Genomic DNA, 10,934 nt, shown 5'->3' with positions numbered 1-10,934 from the left:
GGAAACGTATAATCGCCCTGACGTCGAGCCCCTCCGCCCCACAATAGCCCTCCAACGAGTCCCTCGGCCCTCAAGAGCATCGCTCCATCGAGCCCCCCTTGCCCGCATACCTCACTCCATATGCATGTCTTGAGCATTTCTGGCTCGTTTTGGGGGTGTGGAGTACCTGCGCAGTGGAGCGTCATCGTTGATGTGCTTTCCTCCGCTCCCCTTCGTCGCCTTGGCTTTGCCGCTTCGGCTCGCCGTAGCATGGAGACTCTCGCATCGCGCCGGATCTGCTGCCAAGCTCGATTTTGATCATGGTCAAACTGCGCCCAATTGCGCGAGACTACTCAACTGGCAGGCGCGAGAGACGAGCGCCACATGATCAAGCTCGATCGAACGGCTCGCGACACGGTTGACACCAGGCAAACACCAGTTAGGGCAAAAGAAGAGCTTTCCTAAATAAACTGCTTTTTCTTCTCTCAGAAAAAAATAATAACCAGACGAACTGCGAACAGTCCAACTCTGTTTTCCAAACCGACGCAGACGCACCGTTCCACGGCCGTACCAAATAAACTAGTTATTTCCCCTTTCCCGCGCCCCAATTCTGGCCTCGTCGTCGCCGACCCCCAAGCCCCAAAGCCCCAAATCCCACACCCCAGGCAGCAAACAGCGGCGCTTGGCGGTCGGCGGCCTGCGAGAGTAATCCGAGATGTGCGGCAGGGCCAGGTGTACCCTCAGCGCGGCCCAGGCAGCCAGGGCCTTTGGCTTCCCGACCGCCACCTCCGCCGGCGGCGGCGGCGACGGAGGAGGAGACGCCCCCGCCGTACGGACGCTCCAGATGGACCGGTAAGAGGAGAGTCTCGACCTTACGTGGTCACATATGCCATTAGGAAGCCTCTCGTTTCTTCAGCTATTCGATTCTCGGTTGCGGCGCGCAGGTTCCGGCCGTCGTACAACGTGACGCCGGGGGCGTCTCTGCCGGTGGGGACCCTGCGAGCGCGGGCGGCGGGCGGCGAAGGAGGTGCGGAGGAGCAAGGGCCGGTTATCCAGTGCATGAAGTGGGGGCTCGTCCCCAGCTTCTCAAGCAAGACCGACAAGCCCGACCATTTCAGGATGGTACGATATGCACTGACTTTCCACAAGTTTCTGTAGATGGGGCACTGTAGATTGGACTTCATTGGCAGTGCAGTGCGGTGGTTAAGTTGCTATTAGCCACGTTTTGATAAGAGTGCAGTTGATTTGGGCCAATGGGCTGTTAAAACAATGAAAAAGCCAGTGGCATGCTTTGTACTACCACTTATCCGACTATATGACCTGCCGTTAGCATGGCATGTATGTTGGACCATGCCTGCCTTGGAGCTTAGTTTCTCTTTATGTCTCTATGCTCATTCAATGTTCGGTTGGTTTTGCATTACATGAGCTGATTGCTTTTGTTATGCAGTTCAATGCCAGATCAGAGTCTATAAAGGAAAAGGCTTCGTTTAGGCGACTTATCCCGAAGAATAGATGTCTTGTTGCAGTAGAAGGGTATGGACATATGGTTGACTACTACTATTTGCATCTTCTATTTATGGATTCGTTATATCTCTGTTGATCCTAAGCATGACCCCAGATGCTCCCTGCCCAAAGTCCATTGATACATTGCAAATTGCATGGTATAGGTTTAAGTTTGTAGAGAGAGAAGTGCATATTTCAACCCTCAACTTTTGCCCTAGTCTAATTTACAACTCCGAACTCCAATACCATCTAAATTACAACCCCCAACTCTCAAAACCGGCCAGGATTCAACCCTCCCCTCTCTGTTGACCGGTTTTGACCAGTCAACAGATCCAGGATTCAACCCTCCCCTCTCTGTTACCAAATAAACTTCTATTTATGGTCCGCCTTTATGGTTGTTTGTGTTTATAGCATAGAGCATTTGGTTGTTAGTTCATATATATGTGGGCGTGTTTTAATTGATGTAAGCACTTGAATGATAACAAACTTTTCATTTTGTAAAAATAGTTTGTGACTAAATTCTTGTATTAATAGTGCATTTGTGTTTTGTATGGGGTTCAGGTTCTATGAGTGGAAAAAGGATGGATCCAAAAAGCAACCATATTACATTCATTTCCAGGATGAGAGGCCTCTTGTGTTTGCTGCCCTCTTTGACACTTGGACAAATTCAGAAGGTTAGGATACTTAGTTTTTACACATTCCGTTGTATTTTGTATCTTGAATGCCATTGGTGTTATGGAACTGAAAGTTTGAGTTTTCGCGTTTTGGTGATCACACTCTCTACATAGTTTGTTATTTCCAGATGGTGAGGTTCAAAGCTGTCTCCCTTTGTTTTGTTCCTGTGATTCAATCCTTGGGAGTTACTGCAGCGGAACTTTTTCTGCTAACACCTTTTGTAACTTATTCTAGCCAAATGTCTAGTGACTACTGTAGCATCCATATGGCTGTTCATCGGCTTGGTGGTGTCAGTTGGAAGATAGAGATAAGAATAATTGCTTTGCTTGTTAGGAGAGATCGTTTCTTCAGGTGTTTCTGATCAAGCACAAACTAGTTAAAGTAGATCAAAATTATCTGGCCAATTGATTCAGACATTTGGGCTCATAATTAAGTTTTTTTATATATATACATACCCTCAGTTGTAGTCACAGATATGTAGATCATAATTGGTTTAGAGACAGGAAGAATTTGTGACTACATTGATTTTTTTCTTGTTATCTTAATGTGCCTCGCGGTGTAGACATTATCAGTAGGAAGGAATTTGATAATGAAAATTTCAAACTGTATATTTTATACCAAACTTGAAGTACTACCCTCATGAATAATCACTGTTCTTTATATATTAATGCATCAAGTGTGCAATCGTTGCATGGAAGGGTGGATAAGCTATTACCTGGACGGCTGGACATTGGTAGAACACTATGCATTGGCTAAGTTGTCACACTATTGATGTTTTGTAGTACATTACTTTGTAATTATGTTTCTTTTATGATTTTTTGTGGTCTGCCTTTTCCTTTTTATGTTTCTCATTTTGCTTTCTGTTGTTCACGATGTATAATTGTGCCAATTTGTTAGAATTGAATTATAAAAATGTAAAGGCTGTTATTACTCTAATTCTTAAAGGATAATTTATTTACTGCAATACTAATATTACCTGCTATTTTTTCACAGGAGAGACCCTCCATACATTTACTATTTTGACTACCCATGTTTCAACTTCTTTGAAATGGCTTCATGGTTAGTTGCTTACTCTTTGGTCTTTGCCCCAGGTTCTCAGATTGTTCATTCATGTACTATCGCCTACTCTTTAGCTGCTCTGAAACTGCTTCAGAGTTCATTGGATAATTGACTACACCTATTATTTTACATTTCTTAAATTTATATAGCCCTACTCTAGAATGACTTCATGATTAATGGAACTACTGAATGGATAGTTTGGGAATCCACTGGTTGGTTAGTGCATGGAGTGGCTTTCTTCATGTTCCTTTTGCAAAGTCTTGTTTAGGACTAAGGGAGATAGATAGTTGGTTCTCAATGAAGTACCAATATATCATCTATGATGGAACCATAGTCTGGTAAGGATTTCTGCTGGTGTGCATTTTAACAGGGATAAATGGATAATGCCTCATTTTGGTAATAGATATAGGAAACTTATTTGCAAATGGTGTTTCTGTGAGATGCACTATTTGAAACTTTAACATGTGCTGACAGATAGAATGCCGGTAATCTTGGGCGATGAAGACTCTGTTAATGCTTGGTTGAACAATAGCTCCGTGAAGCTGGAAGAAATAACTGTACCCTATGAAGGAACTGATTTAGTAAGTCCATGATGTGAATCATGTTACAGTACATACATGGCCATCTTTCTAAATCACCTTTTTTGATTAAACAACATTGATTTTGATGAAATTCTAGTTTAATGATGTTACATTTTGTTGTACTATAATTCGGCAGGAGACACATTTCCAAGCAAAAGCTAAATTTCTCTCATTTTCATCAAGCTAGTAGCACATTTATGGTTATTCAATACTACTCATACCGTTCCAAAATAAGTCTTGTGGTTTTAGTTCAAATTTGAACTAAAACCACGACGCTTATTTTGGAACGGAGGGAGGATGAATCATATAAGGTTACACTTATTTTGGAGCGGAGGGAGTATGAATCATATAAGGTTAATGATCCAGGCCTTCAAACAGGTGAAACAAGTCTGTGAGGTTTGCATCTTAGGTAAAACTGTCCCCTCAGGTAGCATGCCCCACTATGCCGGTGGGCTGGTGGGTCAGCAACATTCGCTCCCAACTCTAAGAATTGACATTTTTCCCCTAGTCATCCATCCTCTCAAATTAGACATGACTCTGTTCTTTGACTTAGTTTTTAGTGCTACACTGTCGTTCTTGATCTCGTATTTTCATTCAAAGCATCCTGCAACAGCAGCATGTCGATATATGTTGGTTGAGCTGTTGAGCATAGATGATGTCTTTTCCTAGAGTGTTGTTGTTGTTAGTTTACGACGATGGATGGGGAACGGGTGAGGTGGTGGCAGATTTGGAGAGAATTCTGCTGGACCAGATGGCATAGCCGTGATGGACATGTTGTCCTCTTTGGCCATGTTTACAAGCAGCTTGCATCTTGTATGTTATATCTTCGTCTTGTAATCTTGTTGTCCGTCACTCAAAGGATACACCTTAGGGACTTATTTGTGCCTTTTGAAACTTAGATGACCAATGTGGTCCCTTAGCCAAACTCGTGGGTCCAAAATGATCATCACTCTGAATTTCTGATAGTATGACTCTATAACGTTATTTAATCGATCCCTTCTGCAGGTTTGGTATCCAGTGACAACTGCAATGGGCAAAACATCATTTCAGGGTCCTGATTGCATCAAAGAGGTATAGGAAACTATGCTTAGTATGTTGTATTGGTTTTTGTTTATGTCTGATACATTGGGCATTACTATTGTTTGGGATTAAACTGTGACAGGTGGTACACTGTGTGCTCTGTTCATTGTATTGCTGCCCTTGCCTAATGTTGGCAGGGTAACTAAAAAGGGCAAAAAGGGCAGCCCGGTGCACGTAGCTCACGCTTGCAGTAACACACTACTTTAAAAGAGTTAAGATGACACAACCTTCAAATATTTATGGATGTTCTCTAATGCATGAAAGATATCATTAAGTAGCATAAGAAAAACCTAGACCAACATGCTATAGTATCTGTCGTATTTTTTAAGAGGAGAATTACCCTGAGTAGCATAGAGGCCAAGCCTTGAACACAGGCAGGCTGGGCGCAAAGTCGCCCCTCTAGCTAACAGATGGATAATTGGTCCTCATTGACCTAGCATATAAATGCGGATTTCCACTGCTGTACACTGACTATCCATTAAACATGCAATTTTCCTGGTGTACGTAATGAAGTACCCATGGGTTTCTTACGTGCTGAAATGAGATGCTTGATAAATGTTCTCATTCTTGCTCTTTATTTGTATGTGATCTGAAGATATAACCTGTTTAGGTTTATCTTCAGCACTATTAACTGGTTTTTGAACTACTTAATGTTAGTTAAGTACAGTAGTAGTAAAATTCCTCCAGTGTACTACTGGGTACACACAGTTGTACCGCCCAATTTATACCTATGATAATTCTGCAACTACCCTATTGTGTGTTTTCTGCATATCGACAAGATGTGCAATGATTTTCTTCTTCTGCTGCTGCTTGCCAAATTGCAGGTGAAAATAGGACCCAGTGAAAAGCCAATTTCAAATTTCTTCACCAAGAAAGCAGCCGCACCAGTGAAGTCAGAGAAGGCATCAGGAGAGTTTGCAGAAACACAAGCTTTCAAGACGGCGAAAGAGGAGCGCGATAATGATTCAGGTGAAAACCCATCAAACAAAACAGAGCAACACCACCAGGCTTCTCTAGAGAAGCAAAGTGCTTCAAGTACAGTAGTTAAGAATGAACCTGTTACTTTGGATCCACAAGTTTTCTATAAAGCCGATGAAGGTATTAAGAAAGAAGACGGGATGCTGCCCGACGATCCAGTCGAGGAGCGAGATCCTTTCGGCATCAAGAGGAAGATAGAGGACGCTGGAGTCGAGGCGGAGATGGAGATGGGGAAGAGTGGGAGATCGCCGGTCACCCCTGTGAGGAAAAAGGAGAAGGGCCCGAAGGATGGGCAAGCGTCGCTGTTTTCCTACTTTGCAAAGAAGTAGAGTAGCTTCTCAGGTAGTCTAGCTTCCTGCACTTGGGCTATCTATCAGCTCTTAAGCAGTTACTAGTACTAACAGAACTTTATCTAGTGTAGTAGTACTACTCGTAGTTCTCTTCAGCACTGCAACTGGCGCTATGCATGCAGTATTGGCCAATGACGAAACAAAATGCATGAAGTGCGGTGATCGATTGCATGCTACCGGATGTCTAGCTCTTAGATCATTTCCTTATGCAGTAAAATTAATACTTTGATCGGAGGTGGCCTCTATACTTTGACAATGTTTTTTTTTGCGGGTGATATACTTTGACAATGTTGAGCAAGTATGATTCTTGTTTGAAGGAATCATATACGAATTTCATAGGATAGGATTTTTTAAGGAAAATTTTTTATGGGGTCGTTTGGTTTGCAGGAATATATTCCTATTCCTATGTATGATAGGAACCAATTCTTCACATCTCAAAAGAAAAAACATTAGTCTAGACTCAATGCAAAAATTCCTATCATATGCATCAAATGCCATTTGTTTTTTTATAGGAATTGAGATGCATGTCATCGCATTTTCTATGATTTTTTTATTTCTATGATATTTTTATCCTATGAACCAAAGGAGGCCTTAAGTGCAATAGGTTATACATAGCATTAAGACAATACATTGGTGCCATGGCATGGCCTGACCCAAGGCCACACGCCGCAACCGAAGGCTGGATCGGGATTCGAGGTCCAACGCAAGGAAGAGAAAACTCGAGCACCATAGGTGAACCAGCTATATGAGGAGGGAAGAAGAAAGAAGAGGTCGTCGAACAACTAGAACCTGGACCATTTCCCCTTATTCTCTGTAATTCTCCTCTTCCCTCCCTCCTCTTGTGTATCCATAACCTTACCAGAGAGACAAACCCTGGCACGTGCGTAACGATTGGTATCAGGAGTCGATTCTGGCATGATCTGTTAGTCTGACTGAGGTAAGTAGCAGATTCGTTTGCCGCTGTAAACCTATCATTCGGCAGGAACTACCGCTTTGATTGGGCGATCTGGCGCCAAAGAAGCGTGGACCGATCGCTGTGGTGCAGCAGATCTCGGAGGCAATGAGTACGGTGAAGTAGCAAGGAGCGGAGACCAACGCGAAGCTCGATTCAATCTTACCCGAGACGAATCTTATAACACCCGTCATTTGTTTCACTGGCCACATTGTCATCACATGAAAACACCAAAACCCGTCATTATTTCACTAACATGGCAACTTTTCATGTTGCTTCATGGCAACACTACATCATAATGCTCACCATTCAATAAACCATGGATGTTTCTGACACATGAATCAACGACTCTCTAATAACATTTTTCTTGCTTTCTGGCAGCTCTGATGGTTCCACCGTGACAATTTTTATTTTAAATACTCATGCGAAATGTCAATGGTGTACCATATTTTCTCACAATTCAGTAAATCATGGCAACTTTTATTTCATCTTGCACATACAATCAATGACTCTTCTCAACAATTTTCATTTTAATGGTCACAACCTTGGTCATTTTACATACCATGCAAATGTTTTGCCCATACCCATATACTATGGCAACTTTATTCTATATGTTTGTGGCAATATCACCCTGCAACCATCCATGTTTTATGTTTTTCTCAGCAAATGCCCCTGTTTTTTCGCCTGCAAAATCTATGTTCCTAGTACTATGGGTTTGGAAAGGGGGCAATGCGGTGAGGGTGTAGATGATGCTAGATTGGAGCAAATTTAAAGCTCACAATTTGGGTCCTAAATACTCTCACCATATGAAAATACTTGTTGAGAAAATGGATGAAAAAAATAAGGACACCGATATGTTGGAAATATGCCCTAGAGGTAATAATAAAGTGGTTATTATTATATTTCCTTGTTCATGATAATTGTCTATTGTTCATGCTATAATTGTATTAACCGGAAACCGCAATACATGTGTGAATACATAGATCGTAATATGTCCCTAGTAAGCCTCTAGTTAACTAGCTCGTTGATCAATAGATGGTCATGGTTTCCTGACCATGGACATTGGATGTCGTTGATAACGGGATCACATCATTAGGAGAATGATGTGATGGACAAGACCTAATCCTAAGCGTAGCACAAGATCATGTAGTTCGTTTGCTAAAGCTTTTCTAATGTCAAGTATCATTTCCTTAGACCATGAGATTGTGCAACTCCCGGATACCGTAGGAATGCTTTGGGTGTGCCAAACGTCACAACGTAACTGGGTGGCTATAAAGGTGCACTACAGGTATCTCCGAAAGTATCTGTTGGGTTGGCACGAATCGAGACTGGGATTTGTCACTCTGTATGACGGAGAGGTATCTCTGGGCCCACTCGGTGATGCATCATTATAACGAGCTCAATGTGACTAAGGAGTTGGTCACGGGATCATGCGTTACAGAACGAGTAGAGAGAGTTGCCGGTACCGAGATTGAACGAGGTATGGGGATACCGACGATCGAATCTCAGGCAAGTAACATACCGATAGACAAAGGGAATTGCATACGGGATTGATTGAATCCTCGACACCATGGTTCATCCGATGAGATCATCATGGAACATGTGGGAGCCAACATGGGTATCTAGATCCCATTGTTGGTTATTGGCCGGAGAGATGTCTCGGTCATGTCTGCATGGTTCCCGAACCCGTAGGGTCTACACACTTAAGGTTCGGTGACGCTAGAGTTTTTATGGGAAATAGTATGTGGTTACCGAAGGTTGTTCGGAGTCCCAGATGTGGTCCCGGACGTCACGAGGAGTTCCGGAATGGTCCGAAGGTGAAGAATTATATATGGGAAGTCTTGCTTCAGTCGCCGGAATAATTTCAGGGGTTATCGGTATTGTATCGGGACCATCGGAAGGTGTCCGGGGGTCCACTGGGTGGGGCCACCTGCCTCGGTGGGCCTAGTGGGCTAAACAAAGGGGGGAACCAGCCCCTGGTGGGCTGGTGTGCCCCCAAGGGGGCCCAAGGCGCCTAGGGTTAGAAACCCTAGGGGGTGGGGGCGCCTCCCACCTGACTTGGGGGGCAAGTCCCCCCTTGGTCGCCGCCCCCCTTGTAGATGGGATCTAGGGGGCCGGGCCCCTCTCCCCTTTCCCCTATAAATAGTGGGGGGAGGGCTGCCACACCCTTCCCCTGGCGCAGCCCCTCCCCCTCTCCAACACCTCCTCCTCCTCCTCCTCCATAGTGCTTGGCGAAGCCCTACCAGAGAACCACGAGCTCCATCACCACCACGCCATCGTGTTATCAGAGTTCTCCCTCAACTTCTCCTCTCCCCTTGCTGGATCAAGGAGGAGGAGACGTCCCCATGCTGTACGTGTGTTGAACGCGGAGGCTCCGTCCGTTCGGCGCTGGATCGGATCTTTCGCGATTTGAATCGCCGCGAGTACGACTCCATCATCTGCGTTCCTTGTAACGCTTCCACTTAGCGATCTTCAAGGGTATGTCTATCTCGTTGCTAGCATCTCCTAGATTGATCTTGGTGACACGTAGGAAAATTTTGAATTATTGCTACGTTCCCCAACAGTGGCATCATGAGCTAGGTCTATGCGTAGATTCTATGCACGAGTAGAACACAAAGTAGTTGTGGGCGATGATTTGTTCAATTTTCTTACTGTTACTAGTCTTATCTTGATTCGACGGCATTGTGGGATGAAGCGGCCCGGACCGACCTTACACTTATGCTTACGTGAGACTGGTTCCACCGACTGACATGCACTTGATGCATAAGGTGGCTAGCGGGTGTCTATCTCTCCCACTTTAGTCGGATCGGATTCGATGAAAAGCGTCCTTATGAAGGGCAAATAACAATTGGCATATCACCGTTGTGGTTTTGCGTAGGTAAGAAACGTTCTTGCTAGAAACCCATAGCAGCCACGTAAAACATGCAACAACAATTAGAGGACGTCTAACTTGTTTTTGCAGGGTATGCTATGTGATGTGATATGGCCAAAAGGATGTGATGAATGATATATGTGATGTATGAGATTGATCATGTTCTTGTAATAGGAATCATGACTTGCATGTCGATGAGTATGACAACCGCCAGGAGCCATAGGAGTTGTCTTAATTTATTGTATGACCTGTTTGTCAATGAAAACGCCATGTAATTACTTTACTTTATCGTTAACCATTAGCCATAGTAGTAGAAGTAATAGTTGGCGAGACAACTTCATGAAGACATGATGATGGAGATCATGGTGTCATGCCGGTGACGAAGGTGATCATGCCACGCCTCGAAGATGGAGATCAAAAGGCGCAAGATGATATTGGCCATATCATGTCACTTTATGATTTGCATGTGATGTTTGTCATGTTTACATCTTATTTGCTTAGAACGACGGTAGCATAAATAAGATGATCCCTCACAAAAATTTCAAGAAAAGTGTTCCCCCTAACTGTGCACCATTGCGAAGGTTCGTTGTTTAGAAGCACCGCGTGATGATCGGGTGTGATAGATTCTAACATTCGCATACAACGGGTGTAAGCCAGATTTACACATGCAAAACACTTAGGTTGACTTCACGAGCCTAGCATATACAGACATGGCCTCGGAACACGAGAGACCGAAAGGTCGAACATGAGTCGTATAGTAGATACGATCAACATGGAGATGTTCACCGTTGATGACTAGTCCGTCTCACGTGATGATCGGACACGGCCTAGTCGATTTGGATCATGTATCACTTGCATGACTAGAGGGATGTGTTGGGGAACATAGTAATTTCAAAAAAATTCCT

The 10,934-nt window shown here is 43.9% G+C and overlaps 1 protein-coding gene across 1 annotated transcript; it reads left to right on the top strand.

Annotated features, from left to right (window-relative positions):
• The first annotated feature begins 557 nt into the window (after positions 1-557).
• Positions 558-6,437, top strand: LOC119315439 (abasic site processing protein HMCES-like). Its single transcript, XM_037590070.1, has 8 exons — positions 558-831; positions 924-1,101; positions 1,427-1,512; positions 2,044-2,156; positions 3,151-3,216; positions 3,691-3,797; positions 4,803-4,868; positions 5,702-6,437. Exons 1-8 carry the CDS (start codon positions 695-697, stop codon positions 6,182-6,184), a joined length of 1,236 nt encoding a protein of 411 aa, XP_037445967.1. The 5' UTR covers positions 558-694; the 3' UTR covers positions 6,185-6,437.
• Positions 6,438-10,934: the final 4,497 nt, after the last annotated feature.

Source organism: Triticum dicoccoides, chromosome 6A (assembly GCF_002162155.2).
Source record: "Triticum dicoccoides isolate Atlit2015 ecotype Zavitan chromosome 6A, WEW_v2.0, whole genome shotgun sequence".
Taxonomy (NCBI): Eukaryota; Viridiplantae; Streptophyta; class Magnoliopsida; order Poales; family Poaceae; genus Triticum; species Triticum dicoccoides.
This window is presented reverse-complemented; position numbering and strand designations above follow the sequence as displayed.

What these genes read in the sequence shown, in the direction of transcription:
- LOC119315439 (XM_037590070.1), top strand. Translation starts at nt 695, where the DNA reads ATGTGCGGCAGGGCCAGGTGTACCCTCAGCGCGGCCCAGGCAGCCAGG. An exon ending in CGGACGCTCCAGATGGACCG is followed by an intron (nt 832 to 923) that starts GTAAGAGGAGAG and finishes TGCGGCGCGCAG; the next exon opens with GTTCCGGCCGTCGTACAACG. An exon ending in TTCTTTGAAATGGCTTCATG is followed by an intron (nt 3,217 to 3,690) that starts GTTAGTTGCTTA and finishes ATGTGCTGACAG; the next exon opens with ATAGAATGCCGGTAATCTTG.